Genomic DNA, 24,808 nt, shown 5'->3' with positions numbered 1-24,808 from the left:
TTTCCCCCCCCCCCCCTTGCTCCCCCCTTCCTTCCTTCATCATTGATTTATTCATTTCCTTTTCTTATATTTTCATTTGCAGTCAGGCATGTATTCTGAAGTGCTGGGTTATATTTAGAAAGTACTGTACCTCTAGAATAAGAAATCTCATTATGCTTATGGGATATTATCCTATTTCAACTTGCTTGTGTATAACTTGTCCTAGACTTGCATAATGCCTGGTATCATGCCATAAGGTTATTTCTTTCAGTGTTTAAATTGTTAGGCATAGTGCTCTCTTTAGTTTCAAATCCTTATTGAATAAAGTACTAATATTTTCTTTATGTCCATCTGCCTCTGCTGTAGCACACCAGAAGCAGACAGCTGTGTGGTAAAGAATGATGTAGAACAGTATCTGGAAAACACTCCTGGGTATTTTCTGCTGCTTCTGGCACCAGAATTTCAAGCTCTGCCAGGTCCTCAGAAGGATGATGTTAATTTGACTTGCTCAGTTTGGGGGTCCTCTTGAGGCCTGAAGTGATATTTGTTCTTCCATATCTCGGATCTGACTTTTTGTAGGGGAATCATGTTGACCAGTGACAATGAATTAGGTGAGGAAAATGTTGTCTCTGTTCTGACTCTGGTGCAAAAAGTTTATTTGTGGGCAGAATAATTCCTGTTACCCATATTGTGCAGCAGAATTTATGCAGCTTTTGCTGTCTTGTCAGGTGTGCGGAGGGAAGACTGCCCAGAGCCAGGGTGGACCAGTGTGGGAGGAAGCCAGTGTGGTGGTTAGCAGTGGGAAAGCTGGAAGGGTAAAGTTGGAAATGTGAAGACTGTGGGTTTTTCCTGCAGAATTCCATGGAAGTATGAGAGAGTCTTTGCCAGTGGGTTTTCTAACAGTGTAGCTGCAGTGGCCCCATGTTGATGGTGCCAAGAGGCTGTTAGGAGCAAAGATGGAGATGGAGATTTGACACACCTTGAGTTAACTGCAGCAAAGTCCCTGTGCTTTTCATATGGGAAAGACAAACCTGGGCCATTGATTGGCACCATGGAGCTGACAGGCATTACTCTGCTTTTTGAAGAATTTGTGCTTCTTAACACACACCAGGGTGGCCAGTAGGTTGTTTTAAATCTGGAAGTGTGACTTGCACCACCAGGCTGCTGAAGGGGATGTTTATGGGGGGATGTCTATCATTGCACTATACTGTCCTAATTCTTTAATCACTTAAAAGGGACAAATAAAGAGAAAGACAAGTACTGCATTGTCAGATAAAGTTTTCTTTCATGCTGTTCAGAAACTTGCACTCCTGTATGTGATTACGAGATAAAAAAATGTATATGTAAAAAACCCCAACATCTCTCCCAAAAAAACAGTATTCAGGGAAAAATGTTTGGATGTTTTGTCTAACTCTCCTGAACAGTAATATCTACCATAGCAAATAATCATTGAACTAAAGGAAGGGAGGGGATTCTATGATCTGAAAATTGACTTTTATTGGGACCAAGGCTGTGGGTTAAACTAACATCTGTTTAGGGAATTTGGATCACCTGGAGATTTTTCAAGTTCTGAAAAACTGTTTATAAAATAAAAATGTTGACAAGTCTTTTACAGTTCACTGAGCAGAATTTGTGTCTGTTGGGATTATATTGTCAGAGATGAGCTTTCTTGTGCTAAGTTACTTAAAATGCTCAGAACTGGTTTGCTTTAAGATGTTGAAAAGGGCTATTTTCCATTTTGCAAGAAGGAAGTGGGGGGAAAACCAACTTTGTCTTTAGAAGTAGCTTCCAAACTCTTCAGTGGTTATTCAGGATATTTCCTTTTTTCTCTGAAGTCCATAACTATATCTGTGAAAATGAAGAGTTTTGAAAGCACATGTGTAATGCTCATGTGTATATGAAATAGTTATCTATATTTCTGCATTTCTGTTGTACGCAAATGTACGCTGCAATCTGGATTTTACGAGGTCAGTGTTACTTGATGGCTGACAGCAAAATACAGACCAGCTTTCAAAAGGAAAGAGACCTATTGTACAGACTATTCTCAGCACAGCAAGGAATGTAAATAAATCGCTAGATGGAACGGGTGTGAACTGCTCTCATGGCTTCAATGCAATTAGTTTAGCAGCTTAAATTATTCACAGGGTTAATAAGTTTGCAGAAGATAGCCCTAATGTGGTTATTGTGGAAAAACTTGTTTTTAACGCAGCAACATAAATATTTGCTTCCAATTGCCTCTGCTTTCAGTGAGGTTAACAAATGTTGCACTTCTGTGTAGAAGTTATCATAGTGACCTGATATTGTTAGTACAGTGTCTTTCTGGACTGGCTCTGCTGTGTAGCCAGGATTCATTCTGCTGCTTCCAACCTAAGTCCAAACACTCTCTAGTTCAGTATGAAATTTCAGTTATTACTTCTGGGATCTGAAGGTTTAGCAATATTGCAGATTTCCATCTTTCCTAACATTTTGGCCTGTGCACTGAGCATGCAGTCTCTACATTTTGACAATATATTTTGCATTTCATTTTCCAAGCAATATTTTATTAGATTAACTCAGATAGGAGGAATAGCTTCACATTTATCAGGAGAGTGACTTGTATGTTCAGTCAAACACTGTGATATTGAGTAGTTTAAATCTCCAGTGTATGAACTGTAAATTAACATTAAAGGTCTCTCTTAACATCCATTGCTCTGTTTAAACAGTCATGCAGAATTACTAGTTGCTAGTAATTTCTCCTTGAGTACAAATATATCATCTGTTCTAATGTTGTTTTAACTCTCTTGATCTGCATGTCATGAAAGAATATCTTAAAATTAGGAAATGGCAAGGCTGAATAGTGTAATGGATAATTGAGACTTTTATTACTATTTAGCAGAAGCTTCAGGTTTGCTTGCAGCTCAAATTACCAATTTTCCTGAAATCCAGTGATACTTTAGTTGCTGAGCATGGTCCCAGAGGATAAATACCCATCCTGCTGGGACCACTGATTCAGCCTCTTGATAGTCTTAGCATAAAAATCACACCTGTGAAAGATTTGAAGTATGCACTCTTCTGTTGCAAGGAATGACTTTCCTTACCAAGTAGTACTTTAAAGCATCCAGGCAGAACAGTACTCACTACAGACTTTTTTTTTGATAAACAGAGAATTTCAGACTCCAGAGCTCCCCATTTATCACATTGCACAAGTGTGAGACATTTGGACACAGGCACAATAAATAAATTGGTAAAAACCCCGTAGAGTATGCTGCAGGATGCATTTCAGAGTAGAATCTAAGAGCAGAACTGTTGGTGAAGAGTTTGTCATTTCCAGTTCACGTAGCAGTTGTGAAAAACAGCTTTGCATCTTCATAATGCTGTAGCACGGTATTGATTTGTACTATAATCTAAGGAGTGGGATCTGTGCTTCCCAAGAAATTTAGGAAGCCTGGTAACATGCACTCAATACTTCTGAAGACTGAAATCAGTAACTTTGGCTACTGAAATCAGGACTGTGTTAGCACCCATCCATGGTAACACCTTCTCACTGCGTTACCACATATTCACCTCACTGCAGTGTCTCTCTGCCTGGCTATCCTGCTTCCTGTCATCTCCTGCTGCATGTTGTAGGGTGGACAGCACTAGGCCATAAAACTTCACCTCCTCATCCATTCTCCATCCTTTCTTGCAAACATGCTGTGCATCTTTTCCCACCTCATGTGGCTAAACAAGGCAAAGCAGGGAGTTGGAAATTGATTAGTCCTCAAAACTTGTTATCATGCCTGAATATTATTTGTTTTAAACCATATGGGGATTAAGATCCTTTGAAGTTCCTTGATTAATGTTTAGGGGAAAATAAAATGCCAGTTTAAGCTTATGATCTTTTGTAATGGCATGTAGAACTCCAGTGTTTAAATTTATGCTTGAAACAGCTGTTCTAGAGTCACATTTAACCAGAAATTAATTAGCCTGTAAAAGAATGACTAATACTTGATTATATTTAAGTTTGTATTTCAGCTTCCATCTGTGGTGAAATCAAGATCTATTCAGCTTTATGATCATTCATGGAAACGGCTTGATTTTTATTCTTAGAGATTATAAATTTCTTGCTTGCTCATTGTCTTTGTATAGTAGAAATGACCTTATTTAAAAACTACTCATGATTTAACTTTCTTAGGAACCTTACGATGCACAGTTAGTGGAAACTTCTGCGGTGAGGAAAGGCATGTGCTCTGACAACAAAAGCCTGGCTCTATCCCCGTGTTTGCACTACTTAACTGATAGCGTGAAAGCTGATCCGTGCTAATGCTTGATAATAGTATATGGCAGCTAGCTGTGTGTATGGTTGACCAGTTGTTTATCCAGTCACTGTGCTCATGCGGGCAATTACTACTTTCATACCTAAGAGCACTCTTTCTTTAATCTAACCACCACTGTCCTCATCACTAGTGTGATAGTGTGATCGCTAGAGTGCCCAGCACAAATAGAGATGGACAAGTTTACCCTTGGAGCAGCTAGTCTTAAGATACAGCTGTTCTGCAGAAATATTTGATTAAAAATAACTCACTTTCCTTGAACAATACAAAATGAAACAGTTGATTTCTTAAAGCATACACTCAGAATGATCTCGCAAAACAACAAAATTTTTCCTAGCATGTAAGCTTTGTGTGCTGTGAAGCTGTAATGCCTAATGTCTTGTGGAATAACTGCAGTTTAAATAGTGGTCATGCCTCTTCAGTGCTGCAATAAAATGGGGTCTGTTGCTGATTTCATAGACTTGCTGTCGATGTTCAGTTTGTGGCAGCCTGGTCTGACCCTATAAAGAGTAGGCTATAAGATGCATTTAGAAAGCAAATGTTGGGCTTGTTGTCAGGAAAAATCTATACGGTGAGCATGAAAGAGCTTGATCTATCAAGACTGTGGTGCTGCAATGTGTGTTTTAAGTACTAGATCACATGCTTATTGGACAAAATCTTCTGCTTCATTTTTATAAACATAATAGCTACTGGAGCAGTAGCTAGCTAGCTGTGGATGTGTTCAGGATCAGCTGTATGCAAAGTGCTGTCATCATCTGAGCAGGTCTATTAGGACAGTATTTCTCGCTGTTCTAGCTGACTAAAGACTACAAGCAACATCTGAAGGCCTGTGAGGTGCATGGTACAGTCAGGCACTATCTGAGACAACATGTGACTGATAGATTCAGTGAACTGGCAGTGCCCTACACCTTTACTGAAAACTACTGCAGTCAGAAAACCTGCATACTATTGTTAGGTATATGGAAGATGCTAGTAAGCTCTTTCCTGGGGGGAACAGGCATTTACTTGGTAAAATCTAAGTTTTCTTTGATTTCTGTGCTTAGTACATTTTCTAACCTCTTGTTCACGTAATGGTATCTTTTATTTCTTGGTTTTAGTCTTATTTCTTGTGATTAACATTACACTGTTCATGTCAATGAATTCACGTGGGGTTGACCTGTGGTGTGTTCAAGCTGGAGTTTGTACCCTCCTAATCCTAGGTCTCCTTCATGAATATCTTCCTTGCCTGTAGTCTGGGTGGAGCCTGTTCTGTCCTGCGCTGGCACTGGTATGTGAGCAGACGACTCATAGTTTTCAGTCAGTTCATCGTTATTTATGATATAATCTGTGTCATCATCCTTCAGTTGATCCTGTATTCAAACAAAGAGAAAGATTGGTGGAAGAGAGACTACTGAGGAGGATTTTTGTTAAAGCTTAGATGAAGAACATGTCTGCAATTCCACTTTCATTTTATTTCATTATTTGCTTATTTTTTCAGGTGTTAATTTACCATCTTGATGTCAGTTAAAGCAAATAGTTACTGTGTTCTGCTCTTCAGTAGAGTTGAGAAACATAACCTACCCTTCTGATCTTTAAGATAATTTCAGTGCTTAACTATCACTGATGGGTAGCCAATACTTTCAGCATCTGGTTGAATTTTTTAGAACATGGTATTCATATTTGAAGATCACAGTATTAATGGCCATTCTTGAAGACGTAGCACTGCATGTGCTGAGACCTCTTCTCCGCAACCCCAACAAAATTGTATAATTCTTAGCCTTAAAAGTAATAAGCTATGGAAAAAGGACTTTTAGTCAAGTGTTGGTTTGCACCTTAAATACAATTAACCAAGCTAGGTACTTACGCCATATGCACGGGGGCTGGTCAGGAGCCTGGCAACAGGATTACACCATTCAGGTAATGTTGTTGTGAGAGGTGGACCGGCATGGGTTAAGATAGGTTTTAGGTATCTGTGAGGTTTGTTAAAGAATAGTTCCCATACAGATATTGATACTAACATGCTTTTCTATTATGGAAAGAAACTTCAGTTAGATGATTTCCTTATGCTTTAAAATGAATGGAAACGTAGAAAATACCATCTCTTTACCCACCCATTACTGCATAGATTCACCTGTCATCAGTCTTCTCTAATGTTTTTCATTAACAACAAAAAAAACCCAAGCCCCAAAAAACAAAACCCAAAATGATGCTCAAAATCTGTCTTGAAGGGTGCTAGAGAAGGGGATGTGTCATATGATACATAAATGGAGTAGGATCTGGAAGAGAATAAATGTGTACTAGAGTATCCTCTTTAGTATTCTCATTTATTGTTTGCTGTAAGCGGGATCTCCTATGCAATTTGAACAGGAAACAATTCAAGATGCAACTGTATCAGCTACCTCATGTAAGAACAGTCGTGAATGCTTTCTTAAACACATACACTCAAGCCTTTTGTAAAATGAGTGCATTTCTTCAATAGGCAAAGTGTATTTCATCAAATAATACTAAGTTTCTTTATCACTGGGAGTGTACATTAGTTCTTCTCTGTAATATTTTTTTCAGCATTCAATGCATTTGTTCTACACCTCATACACCAATGCTCCTTTATATAAAATTATGTAAATAAGTTAGGAGCAGGTTTTATGGTATTGTCTCGCGCCTGTCTTTCCAATCTTTTCATCCAAAAGTGCTTTACTGAGATAAAAGAAGAACCTGCTCATCTCAAGCAATTATTATCCTTGTATCTGTCAATAACAGCTCTCCCATGAGTCCTTCAAGTTGACTTATCTGCTCTGCTACTTTTACTCGCAAAGTAATTTTCAGTGTTCTTTGGGAAGCAGGTCTGTCAGCTGTTTTTGCTGCTAGGGAACCCTTTGCTTTATTGATTGTTGTCCCAGTCTCTCCCCCCTGCTCCTTTCTCTTGCATTCTTGCTTCTGCTCCCTCACTTTTTCTGCCTCCTTAAAGAAGAAAGGAACAAATGTAAAACTGAACAGTGATTTGAGCTCTACAGCAATATTGTAGAAATACTAAGTAACTGACTCTTAAATTAACCATTCCAGTACCTCTTTTTCTTTCATTATTGGTTGTTTATGTAAACACTGATTTACAGGCAAAGTACAAATTTTGTATGCTTGAAGAAACTTATGTAAAACATTCTTATGATCTGTTACAGATTGAAAGGCTTAAATAACCTGCTCTGCTGTCCTCTATTCTACAGCCACGAAAGTTGTTCTATAGTATCTGAGTTTTGTGTGTGCATGTTGGTGTGTTTTTTTAAAAAAAATTAAAATGCATCTGTCAGATTGTTCCTTCACCCAATGTCATATCCTGAGTTAGTGTGAAAAACTGAGTCTACTTACAAAAAAAGATTATAAGAATTTATATTAAAATCTTATCAGAACCATGAACAAGGCGGGAATCTAATGAGATCAAATTGTGCAGGGAAAGTTTTGATCCTCTTGCTTCTGTAAGAGTAAAATAAACCCAAACAATCCTTTTCTGATCAACTCCCAATCTTATTTGAAACCTCAAAAGCATCAAGCAGTTAAGAGCTATTATTAAAAAGCTGTGTATAAAAGCCCTCAATTAGAGTTGTGTTGTTTTTCAGCACTTCAGAAAAACCTAATTAAAAGGCCTGAAATGGAAGTCAGGCTGATTCTAGGTTTTTAATCTTTGGAAATATTGGCTTTGTTATTACAAACAACTTGAATTGTTTGAACTGAGTTGTCAAATCTCACATGAAAAATACTGGCTTGCAATGTAAGTTGTATTTGATTATACTGAATTCGGTCTACTCTGTTCTTTTATTCCTTTCCAGAACAAGGAACCGTAGATGAATATTACTCTAGTTTCCTCCTTAATCTGATGATCTGAGCTAGACCTTATTTCTAAGCAGCCTTTGAACTTTATAATGATCTCTTATGCTTCTGAGTAAAAATGGGTACTGTTTTCCTCCCATGCTTGCGTATGAAGCCAGCACCATGTCAGATAGGAATAGGGGGTGCAGGCTCAAACACGCAATCTACTTGGCCACCACAGTCTTCAGTCTTTTGTGCCACCACTACTTTTAAGATAACCTTTTTGTCTGGTGTGTTTAACTGGTTGGTATGTGTGTACACATGTCTTTGAGTGGCTCCATTTTGGGCTGCAATGGGTCTTCTAGGTCCGTTTCCTTTTGTGTTTGCTCTAACATGTTCATTGTCCATGCTTCTGCTTTGAAGACTCTTGAGGTACAGTTTAAAGACAACTTTCTTGTGGTTGTTGTGATGCTTCCGATTCTCTAATACATGACTTCTCTTTGTTTCTTACTGAACTAGTTTATTATTCAGCCCTCTAAAGGAACTTAAATTGCACTGGCCTATTTTTCATTGTTTTAATAACTTATGCCATAAATGTTTCCTCTTTATTGTTGACACAGTTGCTTCATAGTATTGCAGACATAATCACGTTGTTCAGTGCAGCATGAAAGAGGAATTCTAATCCATGTGCAGTGCTGGCATTTCAAAAGTATATCAGACATGGGTGTATAGCATTTTAAGGCTGGCAAGAAGTCTCATCACACTCCAGCTGCTCTGGTTGCATCTCCAGGGAGAAATAATTTAAATAGCGTAATACAAAAAGGTAGATTTTGCACTAAGGCTGCTTTAAAAATTGGAATAAACTAAGTGTAAACCTCTTAGCATAACTCAGAAATTATTGCTGAACCAAATTCATGCCTGCCTAATTCAGGGATAAGGAAAATATAGCAGGAAAACATTGTATCAATCAGTGCACTTCTAGATTGGCACTTCAGTCCTCCGTGGGCAGAACAGTCCAACTGCATGTCTCAGATTCTACGCCATGCAATATACTGTGTTAAAGAATGTTATTAATATTGTAACGGTGGTAACTTTAAGAAACTGAATTCAGGATGCCTGTATATGCAAGTATATAGAATTTTAATCCGTATACAGTGCTGGCACATTAGCATACCTTACTTTCATAATCAAATACCAATTTTTTTCCAATGATTCCCTACATCTCCAGGCTTCTACTCGGTTCACATGCCCAGAAATGTTTACCCTGGGTCTCCTTATCGCTATTTTGAACATCTCTTTGTTTAGGCTGTTCTGGTCTTCCCTTGCCACTAGCCAGGCACAGTTCCTCTCCCTGACACCAGACTCAACATCTAAATCTGTAAATCTTCCTGGTTCAGCTTCTCTCTTCTGAGTTTGACTTATATGATGTCCTCTTCCGTACTGCCCAGAAATAAGCAAAGAAGGCAATGTCATTGTGGCAAGATTTGTCAAGTGCCTGAACAGTGCAGTCTAAAGTTGAACCACAGACAGGTTTGGTGGGGCTGAGGCTGAGCCACTCAAATAAGGGTTGTGGGAGGGTACAGCATGCTCAATAGCAACAGGACCAGAATTTAGCTCTTGAGACTGAAGAGTTTGTGGGTTGGTTTGGTGGTGTTTTTTTTTTTTTTTTTTTTTTTTTTTTTTTTTTTTTTTTTTTTTTTTTTTTTGTTTTGTTTTGTTTTGTTTTGTTTTTTGAAAGTGTGTGAATACCAACGTTGCGACATTTCACAATGTGATCTAGTTTAGCCTGGAGTTTCAAACAAATGGTAAAAGGCATCTCCAGGGTGGAATATGAGGTCTTTGCTCTGAGTACAGTGCATTTAAAAATATCACGAAGACTTATCAGGAACAAAACAATGGAACTGTGTGAATTCTACACCCCCACCCCTGCCAACATTATACTCGAGACAAATATCTATTATGGAAATTTTCCTCCTGTATAGTTAATGTTTAATACTGCCACTAGCCATATTGCCATATTGCAGAACATTTAGGATTTTCATTATGCAGAAAAGTTGTGTTTGTATCATATCAGGGTGAAAAAACAGAATCTCAAAATTCCTATTCTTTTAGCCAGTAGCCATCAAATGGCCTCAGTTTGTTAAAATGACATGTTCTGTCCAAATCTTGAGAATGTTAATAATAATCACGATTTTTTTTCATAAAGTAGTATTAGCATGTTCAAATAGAGAAAAAAAAATTTTGTTGGACATGCTGTAGCTGTTTTGACTCCAACTTGAGTCTCATTCTTCTTTTGTTGGAGGAACAGAGTCCTAGTCCAACTGTGGCTTTGCTGAAAAGCATAATAGTAAAAGAAATATAGTTTGGAAGGGTGGGGCACAGGACAAAACAACCACAAATAAACCACAGAAACAAAAAAATCCTAAAATCACCCATCCTCACACCCCTGAAACACAAGATGGGACCACAGTTAGATATACCTTTGGCAACTCTGTTTCAGGTCTGTGAAGCCCAGATGGTGTTTTGTCTTTTGCCTCATGTAACACGGATTCTGTAACTCAAGGTAGTCCCATCCTCCCCAAAGGCAAATACGCTCATGGTATAATATTTACTATTAAAAAGACCCAAAGTACAGGAACTCTTATGTCACTAGTCAAAATTACATATAGCAATTTTTCCAGACTGCTATATTAAACTCTGCTATAAATACAGATTTGTTGAAAGCATGTTGTTTAATATTCTAATGCTAGGTGCTGTATTTCTGCTGTAGACACATCTTTAGATGTACATGTCACCACTCCCAGAATCCATCTTTTGTGTAGTGTTTTTAAGGTTTCTTGAAGTTTGCAGCCTTTTAATTTAAAGTGTCCCTTTAATGAATATTTTTATTTGAGTCTGAGTTTAAATTAGTTATGTCATAAATATAATATTACTCTGTTGTACTAATGAAGAAACATACATAAGAAAGGTATCAAAGAAAAGATGACACTTCTGTTCATTCAGTCTATTTTCTGTACTAAGTACAAATGATGTTTTGTTCCTTGGTAGAGTTTACTTATTAAAAAAAGTGATTTTGATGTTAGCTATGTGATAGCCTGAAGAGCAAACATTTTTGGTAGTGTTTGAGTAGGAGCAGGCAAACCATGAAACTCTGATTATCTGGCTAAGATCTGCACGTGGCTGATTCCCACTAACAGCTGACTGAGATTATTTGATTACTTTACAACAGCTTGTGTGCATGACTGAGCTGGTGAGGCACAGAGACATCTCCAGGTTTTAAGTGCATGAATAGCACAATAAAATCGCCCAAAGGACAGTTTTGGTTTGGGTATTTTTTTAATTTTATTTTTTAGAAGGGTCTCTTGTCCTGACTCTTGCAAGAAAGGATGATGTTTCCTCATGTACCATGGAATTATCTTCAGAGGATGGGAAATTATACTGGTTAAGATGTGCAGGGCATGGTTATGTTAAATTTAATTGTTAGAATAACATGTATGTTTTTGAAAAGACCATGAGATCTACAGTGATTTAACATGTAAAGATAGCTTAATCTGCACTGTGGAGAAAGCTGAGAAGGAATTATTAAATATGTCATAAATGATGTTTTAAAATATAGTTGTTAATGATTTCTGCTCGTTCTTTGACTTTTTTCTATTTTTATGGAGTGGTTTAAAAAAATCTTCCTACTTTTGTAACTTAAAATAGTAAACAACTGAGGATAAATAGAATCATAGTGTAGTTCTGCAAATCAAATCATCAGGTCCCTATTTTTTTAAGATTAATTCTTTCTGTCTTTGTCTTATGTCTGAGAGCAGTGAGAGGGGATGAAAGTTGGTGCTAATAAAAACCAGTTCAGTGCATCCTTACAGGAAAGTCTGCCTGATTGTCAGATCCTAGAGCCAGATGTAGTGTTAAAAGAATTAGTTCTGGATTTTATGAAGAATATGGCTTAAAATTTACTGCTTACAACTTCGCAACTGGAAGTATCGCAGAGATGTGGACAAAATGGAGGGAGTTAGAATTTTTCGTAGTTGGGTCTTTTCATACATAAGTAGCTGCAGACTGAGAAGTGGATTGTTCTCTATGCACTGAATAAAATGCCTGGGATATTTGTAGACCATGGGCTGCTAGTTGTGAGCTCACTGAAGCAGAGAGAAAAATTGAGACAACTTATTTGAAGCCTATTATATCCCAAATATAATAACTCCATGCAAAGAAAAAAACAAAGACCTAAAAGGAGATTTGCTTATATAATAGATAAGTGGGTAATATAGCTACTCTTGAAAATAGAATGGTTGGGCATGCAAAAGGATAGAAGAGTACTCATATAAAATTCAAAAGGAAAATATGAACAGGCATTAGTGTCAGACAAATTAACACTAGAATGAATTTGGGAAGATGCACACTACCTGAGGCAGCTAAAGAGAAGAAGAATAAAAACCTTCCTGACATCAGTTGTATAATCAGGAAATGACCTTCCATCTAAAAAAAAAAAACCCCAAACCCAACCAAAATACAATTGACTACAAAAAATGGACCAACAGGGATGCGTAGGAGTCAGCTACACACATTGAAGAGATAATGGTTGCACTAGTGACATCAGTATTGATGACAGCCATGTCATTTTGCAGAAAAGTGTGTGTGTGTGAATCAAAGTTGACATAACTGGTAGGATTTGCAGCCCCCCCCCCCCTTATAGTAGGATATCTGAGAGAAATGTAAACTACCAGTCTGTCTTTTTCATCAATAAAGAGAAATGGCTGAATCACAAGGCAGTTAGTCTCATTCTGCAGTGCTGGAGTTAATTGGAATGAATAGAAACTAGGATGAGTTTCTTTACCTTTATTGACTATAAAAGAGTCTGAACAACTAGATTAGATGTAGATGGATAACAATTAAGTATCAAAAGTTTGGTGAGGTGAATCTCACTTCAGGACATAAGAAAATAGAGCCCCTGAGGCAAAATATAAGAAACCAAACACAACATACTCGATACCAAGGAAACCAGGAGTGCATGAATGGCATCCATTTTCCTAATTAGGAAATACTATATTAAATGCATTTAGAAGAAAAAAATGTAAAAAATGTGTAATAAATATGGCATCAAAGCCAGCAGCAGAAATAAAACCTTTACAATCATTAAGATTGTAAAACCCTGAATGACCATGGAATTCATACAAGAAATTTTACCTCAGAGAAAACTTAAAGCTTTCCTAGCATGCTTGAAGGCATGGAAAATTTCTCAGGATATTGCAAAACTGATCTACTTGTGGCTTGGCAATAGGTTTTCTTTTCCTGCAGAAAAGGAATTTCTGCATATGGTACATCTTCAGCGTGGTTGCAAAACTGGAGATATTACTGGCATGAGTAAGCTGAATTATTGCATTAGAAAGGATGGACACTGGTGTGACCTGGCTGTGCATAGACCCTTAAGGCTTTAAAAAGACTCTGATGCCAGCTGCCTCAGATGAGATCACTTTCAAGCTCTTCACATGAAGTGCACTCATTGTGATAAAATGCTTCAGCCTTGGTATTGTCAGAGGGAACAAATGTAGAAGAGTAAGCAAGTTAGCCAGGATTTCCAAACTGTGTGGAAGATTGTTTTCATGAGAATATCCTTGGCATCACTATCTGCTGGAGGAATAGTCTAGAAAACAGCTGTGTGAAGAAGGAGGACTGGCAGTGGTTACACATCTTGCTAATGACAGTCTAATACCAGTAGCACCACAAACCTAATAATTTGTAAGATGTAGGGAGAGTAAATCTTAAATGTACTCAAGTACAAGTACAAATTGGTTTTGATCAAATGAATTACTTAAATTGCATCCTGGAAGAAGAGAGAAGAGGCTTGATCCTAATAAAGTGAAAGCTATAAAGCTTTTAAAAACCTGTCATCAATAAACTATCTGTTACGACGAACTCGCACCTACTAAGGTAGGTACTGAGGGTAGCAATGGTTGTAGTGTCTCTGCTCTAGGAGAAGAGATCTTGGGGGCCAGGAGGGTGGTGGAAGAAGGTAGCAAGAGAGTAATGTGAACAAGACTTTCCAAACAAGATGGGCATCATTTTGCTCAAACCAAACTACTACAGTGAAACCAAGGCAATGAAATGGCTGCTAGTACTTTAGCTCTTGGTTATAATATTCTTGCTATGGCCCTCTTGACATGGATTGAGAGCTAAAGCCAGTGCACCAAAACTATACTCAAATAAGGAAATAATTATTTGGCATTTTTGTCAGGAAGTCAGATCAGATATTTCATCATTATACAGATATAGTTGCACAATAACAAAATATTTCACAGCTTTGTGGAGACGTTTTTGACAACCTCCAGCTTCTGCACTGCCAAGATTCAGAGGATGCTCTCACAGTTGTAAAGGTACCACTTAAAGGGAAATATGGTCTCCTTTGAGAAAATCCTGTAAATAACTGTTGCACAATTTGGTGGAAGGGTGAGCTGTGGACATGGAGGAAGTCTTGGAGGAATAGTATGTCTTATTCTGATGCTTGATTGTGTTTGTGAAGATGCTAACAAAAGTGATATGTCACTGTGTCTTTTAGAAAAAAATAATAGGATAAGCTGTATAAGAACAGAATCTCTGTTCCTCTATCAGCAGACTGTAGAATAAAGAGTAAATACGGGTGTCAAGCCAGAAGGGAAGAGAACAGTGGCTCCAAAGAAAATGAAAATTCTGAAAAAGTTTTTTGAGGACTGGGTGGTACAGTAGCAAAGATAGACCAGAGAGCTGTTTTCCTGGCCCAGTATGAGTGCACAAAGGGAACTGTGATCAGGGATGTGTGTATCCCTATAGAACATAAAAGTGGAGCATGAAGGTGACCTGTGTGGGGTGAAGACCATGCTAAAGCTGACAGCAACAGGATAATATACAATGTATTCATGAAAATGTATTATTGCTTATTTGTACAGTTATGAGAAGACATAGTAATTCTATATATGGAAGTAGATTCAAAACCCATGTGATATAAAATCAGGACATGGTTTAGCACTTTTGCAGGGGAGTATTTTACTCAGAAATGTGTTGTACTTCTGGCACATGTACTGTGGTAATGGGTAAGACTTAAAATGCAGTCTTTTAATCTCCCTATGCTGAGCTGAGCCACTGAGAGCAGGATAGCCTTTTTAAAGCCTTGTTAATAGAAAGCTTGTTTAGAGATTCTCAGTGGATATATTAAACTAATCCTGTGAGCAGATTGGTCAAAAGATTATGTCTTCAGATTCTCCAGCAGCTTTTTCCGATGTGTAACCCATGTTATATGCACAGTTAACTAGCTAGATGAAGTTGGAAGGCTCTAATATCTTTGTGAAGAAAGCACATTAAGAAGTGGAGGGCTCAGTGTTCAGGAAGGGACGACATACTGCACAGGAATAGGTTCTGCTGTAATCCAAAGAAAGCAGCCTCCTGGCAAGTGTTGGAGAACGGCTTGCAGAGAGCAAGGCCATGGGTCTCTGCAGGAGCTGTTCTCCAACAGGCAAGACCAATCTTTGCTTTTGTAAAGGTATTTTAAAACAGAAAGACCTGTTAGAAAAACCTCTAAAAGAGGTATGCAAATTTTAGTGCAAAGAACAATTGAGGATAATGAATTATGACAGATATTCCAGGAAAAAAAAAATACTGAACAAGAATGAGATCAGTTTTTATACTTCTAGGAGTGAAAGAAATGTAAGGTATTTAGCTTAATATTACAGTTTAAAGTTCTAAATAGGTAAAATGATACTCTGTTTAGGAACAGTGGCAGATGACAATAACAGTACAGAGGATGCATATTAAGAGACCAGCCTTTTGATCAGCAGAGAAGCTTATCAAATATGAAACAGAAATAGGAAAATCTAGCACTAGATTTCCAGTTGGGATAGTTCACCTCACTGCTCCTATCACGATAACAATCTTGAGCAGGATAACCAAGCTCTTACTATCTGTCTGCACAAAAGGCTTTCCTGTGAGCCCGTGAATGCTAAAGTATGTTGAGTGAGGACTGAGTGCTGTGATGGAGAAACTGAGACATGTGGGGTGGGAAAAAATAGATTTGTATAAGTGTGACAAGTGACTTTTATAGTTTAGTTAGAAATATAGTTGGCCAAAGGTGGAAAAATAAGATTATTTATGTTAAAGTGCAAATTTGAAGAGGATATAGTTTTGCAAAAGCTGTGGTATTCCAGATAAGAAGCTGCAATGAGAGTTTGTAAGCCTGTTGTCTGTTTTACCACATTTCTAAAGAGATGAGGGAACTTAATGAAATCAAGCACACTCACTTTCAGGCAAACAGAAGGATGTATGATTTTACAGCAGGTATTCGAGGTGTGACAATCATTGCCTGAAGCAATCATGGAGCCTGTGATAAAGGGAAGCATAATCTGACAGCGTAACACAAGGATAGCTGTGCAGGCCAAGGCAACAGCAGGTGCCAGGTCTTAGGTCTCAGGGGGGTGGGGAGAGGGAATTCCCCCACTTTTTTCTGTACCACCCATTTGCTGCTGGAACATCAACATGATGGTGAATAATGGATCTGCTACAGAGTGAGGAAATCTGCCCTTGTAATGTTGTCATTGCTGTGTTTGGCTGAAGTATATAAAATGCTTTTGTAATTCTTTTTAATGGATTATTTTGACGTGTTATTAGAGATGTTGCACATATTAGTTCAGGCATCAGTTTTGGAGAGGTTAAGCCAGTCTCTTAAATCTTGCCTGCCTCATGTCTGACAGTTCATTTTGTTTCCAGTGAAAGATTTTGGAAAGAAATTATGAAAGATATTTTTGTTTTAATTTGGCATCATTCCCTTCTATGTCTTGGCACAATACACTGCACATACATACTAATGCTGGCACTGACCCAAATACAGGCAATAACAGAGATGAGGGAAAAGTACAGAGCAGCATGAATGAGCATGAGGTTTTCTCATTCTCAGTGTTTCATTACAGGTGGAGAGGTCAAGCTATTGGGGTTTCAGTCACAGGTTGTTCATAACACAAAAGCCAGCTATACTGTGCATTAGCATGTGTAGCTGTTCTGTGAATGTGATCTGGTTAAGATACACACTCATTGAAATCACTGCTTTTCTTTTTCTTTTCCTGTCTCTGACAACTCCTGCACTCAACTCCTAATCCAGATGTGATTTCAAAACTGTTTGCCGCTCAGATTTCACTCTAATAGCTTGTTTCCAAATACCTTGCCATTTTAATTGATTTAGAGCTAGATTTGTGTTCAAAAGCCTAGCTCTGTGTGAACTTATGTTCAGTTTATTTCCTTTTCACAGCTATTTTTTCCACCCACTGAACTGATGTAGTTACTTTTTTTTTGGTTTTGTTTTTTTGTTTATAGAGGTATGGCCTGTTCTGATTTAATGAACTTTAAAATTATTGCCTGGCTATTCATGACAGCTTGATTGGATGACAGCATTTGGATACCTAAGACCATTGATCTGTTTTATCCCTGTGAGAAAGAACAAGAAGGAATTTGGTCACTTGAAGGCACTTGACTTCTCCAAGTTCTTCCAAAATCTTATTGCATGCGGAGGGGACCTGTTTTCAGCACTGCAGTTAACTCTCTCCAGTATGTTTACATAGCCCTGCTGTGGAATGGAGGCAAAGCATGGTCCTTTCTTCTCTGGGGCTTCAGCTTTCAGGATTTATGTTAGCAGCCTTGCTTGCTTTGGTTTCAAGGAATGCCTGTGACTAAGACCTGGCAGATATCAAAATGACTTGTAAGTTTGTGAGAGGAGCATGGATAGCCTGGCCCTATAAATAACCAGTCTTCTGCAATGGCATGGCTAGAACTAATTCCGTAACAACCAGAGCACTCTAGTGTACAGGACAGAAGATCAAGCAAAGATCTGAAATCTTGTCTGGACCTGTGTTTCAAAGTGTGAAAGCGCTTTGAGCAGCAGCAAGGTATGATTATGCATCCTGCTTTTCTGTATGAGCTAAGGCAACAGACCAGACTCACTGTGTGCTAACTGAAGTCTTGTGTTTGGAAACTGTATATCTGAATACAATGTAGGTCAGTTTGATTTGCCCTTCTAACAGAGGTGGTGTCAGTTATGTGTGGTCTAAGGGCTGAATTTGTGTTAAACTACAATAAGCTCTTGCCTAGAGCTTCACAGTTATGGCTTGCTTTGGGAGTCTTTCATTGGCATGTAAACCAGTGACTGAGGTCACATAGTCCTCTGACCTCCTGTTGGAGGCATGCGATACTGCCACAGCACCTGCATTAGCAAGGCTTAACAGTATTCTGGTATGGAAAAATACATCTAGATTTCTCTCATCTTAATAATCCAAATTTAAGGCTGCATTACTTATTAGGAGGGTGATAACCTCTAATAGTTTTTCTTAATCAAAAATCCATGATGGTACCTTAAAATAACCAACACCCCCCCCCAAAAAAAAAAATAAAAATCCCCTCTCAGAATAAACAGGCCCAACCTCCTGAAAAACCTTTAGAAAGTGGGGAAACTTAAAACATATTGCGAAGCTCACAGTGTATCTTAGAGTAGCAGTCATATTTTTGAGTACTTAATGAATTTTATGTAACGCTGCAGTACAGAAATGACTGGCATCAAGGTACTCTCTTAGACACAGGGCTTGCAGTGCTGTGCCAGGAAATGAGTTGCCTGAGAGGTTAAAGTCAAAATCTTCTAGAAAAAAAAAAAAAAAAAAAAAAAAAAAAGGAAAAGGGTCAAATGTTTGGCTTTGCCAAAATTGGAAATTGTTACTATCTTTTACTAGACATTATTTAAATATTCAAGAAATTATTTTGATCTAGACTACATTTATCTTCACCCTATTTACAGTGGAATCTGGGGGCTAAGTATCAAATAGGCTTGATATTGCAAATTGTAAAATAATATAGAAAAAAAGACCAGCCCAGTGTTAGTGAATCAGAATTAGTTTAAAATCACATAATATAAATTTTAAAAATAAACTCTGATTTTATAGTGTTTGGTACTAAATTCCAACCTCTGTGATATAGCCCTTGGAGATAGATCATTTTAGGCTGTATTTGGAGCACTTTTCCTGTGTCTTTCAAGGGAGAAGAGAACTGTAACACAGTGACAATAATGTCTATTTGACCTACATATAAGGCTGTTGAGAATGTTTTTATAGAAAACAGATCTTGTCAGACAAATCTAATTTTATCCTTGGGTGAAATTACAAGTCTGATAACAATGACCTGTTTTTAATAAGCTTTCTTAAGGCATTTGAAATAGCATTATGTTTAAAAATTAGCTCTCTACAGCATCAATAAGACATGCATTAAATTGATTAAGAATTGGCTGGTTGATAGACCTGAAATAGTAATTGCCAGTGGAGAACTGCTATGAATTAGTGAGTGTTTCAATGCAGGTTTTAGAGGGGTCAACAGAAAATTTGATATTCAATAATTTCACCACTGTGAAGTCACTGATTATAAAACATATGGATGATGCAGACTAAATCACAATAAGGACAAAGCAGTCATGCAGACGTACCTTGATTGCCTAGTAAGCGGGTCTCTTTCAAATATATTTCCTCTAATAGCATTCCTGAAAGCAAATAAGCAAGGAGGGCCAAACTCCCCTGCAGTTTTGTGGGTTGTAGTGTCAAATCTTTTCATGAGCTCTGAGGTAAGTGATGCATGCAAACAATGAGCAGAGAATAAAACTAGTGTCCCAATACCTCTGTATTAAACATAGTGAGACTAGTGCTGGAATTCCATGCCCAATGTGGTGGTCCATGTTTTAAAATGGTATTCAAAAAGTTGGGAAGGATGTAAGAAAGAAAGAGCCCCTTAATTCTTACCAAAAAAAAAAAAAAAAAAAAAAAAAAAAAAAAAGTTAATGAACTCTTTAAGTATCTCTTCATGAAAAAATACATGGGACTAGAATGTTTATTTTTTAAAAAATAAATTCAGGCAATATGCTAAATATCTGCTAAAATATACAAACCAGATGTTTTAACAGCAACCAGCCAGTGGAAAATACTCCTAAAAGAATTAATGAACTTTCCATTGCTGTTATTTTTTGATTAGCAATGGATACCTTCCTGATACCTGGTATCAGCTCACACAAGTTTCTGGAATCAATGCAAGATGAAATTTTGGTGTCTGATGTCCCGGAAGGCCCTATGCAGCCTAAAATTTAAGCTTTATGAATTTAATTAGTTAACACCTTAAAAGCCCTTTGACACTAGGGAAGAGCTAGAAGTGCTTACTCAAGTTAATTCCCTCTGGAAAGGTAGTTGCTGAGGTATCTGAAAACTAAACATCTTTAAATCCAGCACTTTTTAAAATTTATGGGCCTAGTTGTCCCAGGTTATGTCTGTGTGACTACACTTACTAAACCCTGTTTTTTCTAGTTATCTCTGCTTTGTTCAGCTTGCTAACATTCTGTGGAGGCACATCATCTAAGCTTCTCTTTGTTCGCTCCCAGTGGAATAAGTATTTCATTATCTTTGTGTGTGAGCCTGTAGTTCTTGAATGAGTTTTAGAATATTGTATTGGCTTTGTACTCAATTATAATAATTAGCTTCAAGTTTGTCAACAACAGACTTTAGAGGATGCTTAATTTATTTAGCATGTTGAGAAAATTGCTGTGTGCAAGGTATTCAGACTTAAAGTAATTTTGTCTTTTTTAAAAAAAACAAATCTGACATATATGAATGTAATTATAATAATGGATTATTCTCTCATTCTGAAAGAGTATCTTTGGAGATGTTAGGGAAATTGAAACCAGGTCAAAGATTTGTCTGCCTTTATGCAGAACTGTTGCAGTTAGCATGCTGTGGCAAGGCATTTAACAGTGCATAGAGAAAGCACTATCCCAGCCAGCATATGATTAGTGATGGAAAGACCTTGTAGATCATCCAGTCCAACCATTAGCCTAACACTGACAGTTCCCAACTACAAATTTGACAGCTTTCAAAGTGTCAAATATTTATTTTGCAACAGGTGTCCCAGGCAATAGATACCTTCAGTACTGTCACAGAAGCTGACGTTAAAGCTGTGTTAACTAGACAATCTTCACGAACATCATGATGACAAATGTCTGTGAACAGTAGTAAGATTTACCAGGTTGTGGCTGTATCTACAATACAAGTTTTGTGTGGAACCCCATAGTATTTTTCACAGCTTTTGTTTCTCCTGGAGAAGGGCTGCTTTCTGCCTGGCCAGTGGTGCTGCTGCTTCTGCTCCCTAAAGAGAGCAGATATGTGTGTGTGATCAGCTGGGGATGTGCGGACCTAGGAAAACAACAGCAAAGGAGGAAGCTGTGTTAGGACAGGGTGTTCCCTGTGCCTCTGCCCATGACAATTTCTCTCCCAGGGACAGACAGATGCTCATTATCTGGGGAGTTAGTGAGCTTAGAGAGATGATAGGTACAGTCTTCAGAAACCTCGTTAGAGATTTGTGGGTATCAGTGTTATAGAAGACTTAAATGAGGTTGCCTCTCCTCAGTTTGACTTAGCAATGCTAAGGAACCCCTTGAGGGTACAATTTCCTTTCATCCATTTGGATCACAGGCAATACCATGATCCAGGTGAGGAATTATGACACCTTTACACAATATTTTTTTTTTTTTTTAAAATCTATAGCTAATATTTTTCTTCCAGAGCATGACTGAGCAGCACTCTGCTATTTTTGGCATACACACCTCTAGACTGCAGACAAGAGCTCTCTGTCTGCCCCTTCCTAAAATATGATTTTCTGTATCTGAGTGTGATGCTGCGTGTCATTCTGGATTCTGTCATAGCAGTTCTCAACCACTGCACATCCAGAAGAGATCTATTTGAGAATGAGGGACTCAAAATACATTTTCTATGAGATGCTAAATTAACATTTATAATAGAAATATCTTTGGTTTTTTAGATGAAAATGCTTCTGGGTTTAGATGCCTGACTTCTAAATGAAAAGTCGGAATTTTTCAAGGGCATTTTCATTCAATTGAAAGCTGGTTTTTCTGTTGAAAACAGTTTTGAAGGAAAATATTTGACCAGCACAGTTAAGGCCCAACTATATATACAAATACAGCTTTGTCTGACCTAGGATAGTATCAAGGACAGAAGATTAGAAGTAATTTGGGGTTGAAGATGGCTATGTAAGTCTGACCTCAGTACTTAGCAAAGTCTTTGAACACCTTTTGAAGGAAAAGGGTAATCCAAGGACATGAAGTTAACTGGAAAATTGGATAAAGTACAATGTGTTTTTAACAAAAGCCGGTTGTGTCAGAATAGACCAGTATCTATCTTTTGATAAGATAACTAATTTACTAAAGTTGAAGTAACAGATCAAGTATATATGTAGATTTAAACAAAACATATAAGGTACACTGCCTTGTGGAAAATATTATTCAAGAGAGACAAAAGGTAATAATACGCATTAGAAGAGAGATAAGAAATTAATTGCCCATTTATCCAGCTTGGGTCATCTTATAAAGGGCATCTAAGAATGGAGAGAGGCTGTATGAGGTGTGCTTCAGGCCCTAGTCTTGGTAACAGTCCTGTTATACATAACTGAGGTTGATGCATGAAGTAGTGTGCATAAGTAGATTTCATAAACAAGCTCAAACCAAAATCAGGATGGTGTCACCAATACTGAGGAGGATTAGATTACTTGAGCAAAGAGATAATATTGAGGACAGCAGTAATAGAAAGGTAAGGAACTTAATAGTATAAAATACAGTCAGGCACCTAGCGGCTAATGAAATGAGAACACCCTACAAAACATTTAGTCTGTTTCCTTAGCTGGCAAGCCCTTACTTTTATATAACCAGTAATGTCACCTTAATGCAATGAGAGCTTCTTAGTAGTTGCAGTGCAAAGGGAGCATGGCTTTGAGTGTCAGTAAACAGATGCAATTTGCTCAAGAAATGCTTAGAGAAATTACTTAGGCACGTGGAGATGTGTCATACCTCAAGAACAGCTTTTCATGATGTTGCATTTAGTTTTACAAATATTTTTAGGTGAAGATGCCACTTTAATAATATGGACTTACATTTGTTTGTAACCCCGTGGATGTGCGTACAAATATATTCAGAAATTATTTTCAGTGGGAGCCATCAAGCATTGGAGTGGAGAAATGGAATTAATTTCATTTAAGCTTGTGACACATTTTTAAGAGCAACAGCATGTAAAAAAATGTCTGTTTAAAAGCATTTGACAATAAGGTTTTCCTGTTTCAAGTTTGATTCTTAAATGTTTGGCTTTAATCTTATTTTATTCGGACAAATTTGCCAAGTGTTTAACTCCTAGCTGCTCCTTGCATACTTTTTACTAGAAACTATACTCATGAGGTATAATCATAATTTACATTTCTCTCAGGCACCATATTTCAGTGCTCCACAAATATTACTTGAACTTTATAAAAATATACCATGTTCTCAGTTCAGGAGACAGGCATCCTAGTTCAGCCAATCATTTGCCTTGTAAATGCACTTTTCAGTTTATCACTGTAAAACAGGATTACTAATGTGATATTTGACCTACTTGACAGGTATGTTGTAATCTGCTCTGTTTCTGAGAATTTATTGACACAGCGCTCTGGTACTGATTTCAGTATCTTTCAAATATCTTCAAAGAGTTACCATTTGAAAAGTGGAGGCTTTTATATTAAACTGTAGGTAAGCAGACACATTTTCAAAAGAGCATGACTTCTTATTGAGTGTTGTGGCCTGTTAACTATTTTTAATTCACACTGTGATTGTCCAATAAATGAGACTGGGGGGGCTAGGTTTTTAAACCTTGCTATTATGTATTTTTGAAACTGAAATAAATTCAGAAAATTAAAATAGGGTGACTTTTAATAAAAACATAAGGTACTCTACCATTGGAGTGTCTTATTTCCATCTTGAATGCCAAGCTTTTAATATCGACATCAGTTGTGCTGCTTTACAAAGTAGACAGAGGTAAAATAAGGCAGGTAGTGTAACATTCTGGCAGTCTTAATCTGAGACAGCATTTGAAATGAAAGTGTTTTTAGATGACAGATTCACATGCAGAGTATGGTGATTTGTGTCTTTATCTGTGGTAATGCTGTCAACCTAAAACTTGAAATTTACCCATCTCACTTTACTCAACTCTTTAAATTCACTTTATTTGTCTGACTTTTGCAATAATGGGCCTCAAACAGCTTAATCCTCAACCAGTCTATTGAGAAGATGGTAAGAGGCACTTTGTTAAAACCTCTAGAAAATGTCATTGGCACAAGTAAGCATTATCTGATTAGATTTTTTTCATGAAATAAACTCTGACAGCAAATTAAGCTGCATGACATAAGATTATGTTTTCATTTAAAAAAGAAAATCTTCCCTCTTTTTGAACTGTGTGGTCTTGTGTGTTTGTTTGTGTGGTGGTATAAAAAAATTGCACAATACTAGAAGTATGAAATTGGCAGTGGTAGATAGGTACCTAAAGTGAAAGGATAGGAAAGGAATCATACTGCAATTTGAACTCTTGTTTGTCATAATAACATAAGTCAACTTCCTTATTGTAAGAGTTAATCCATCATGGCCATTGATCCTGCTTGTTCTTAAGTGACATAAGTGGTACTTGGATATCTACGCTATTATTGTTTCATCCATTGTTGGCAACAGGTTGGGTGTACAAAGTGAGGAACAGTATTTGATACATCTGTGTTGGAATTAGGAAACAATGAGTTTGAGCCTTCAGTAAAAGCTAGCCATCTTTAGCTTTAAATCGTTTGGCCTGTTTGCAGATGTCTGTGTTGTATTTTGTTTCCTAGTATTTGTGTTCATGTGCTTATGCAATGGACAAAAG

General features: G+C 37.4%; 1 protein-coding gene across 2 annotated transcripts in view; it reads right to left on the bottom strand.

The window, feature by feature from the left end:
- Window positions 1-2,502: 2,502 nt before the first annotated feature.
- Window positions 2,503-24,808, bottom strand: part of SLC9A9 (solute carrier family 9 member A9) — a 210,725-nt gene continuing 188,419 nt past the window's right edge. For both annotated transcript variants that reach the window (XM_026855025.1, XM_026855027.1), the window contains 2 exons: window positions 6,115-6,220; window positions 2,503-5,620 (listed from right to left, as the gene is read on the bottom strand). In XM_026855025.1, coding sequence (XP_026710826.1) covers window positions 5,399-5,620; window positions 6,115-6,220 — 328 coding nt within the window. In that variant the 3' untranslated portion in view covers window positions 2,503-5,398. The remainder of the gene's footprint in view (window positions 5,621-6,114; window positions 6,221-24,808) is intronic.

The sequence above is a fragment of the Athene cunicularia genome, assembly GCF_003259725.1.
Source record: "Athene cunicularia isolate RWA chromosome 9 unlocalized genomic scaffold, athCun1 chr9_part1, whole genome shotgun sequence".
In the NCBI taxonomy this organism is placed as follows: Eukaryota; Metazoa; Chordata; class Aves; order Strigiformes; family Strigidae; genus Athene; species Athene cunicularia.
The sequence above is the reverse complement of the archived record's forward strand: the minus strand, read 5'-3'. Positions and strand labels throughout refer to the sequence as shown.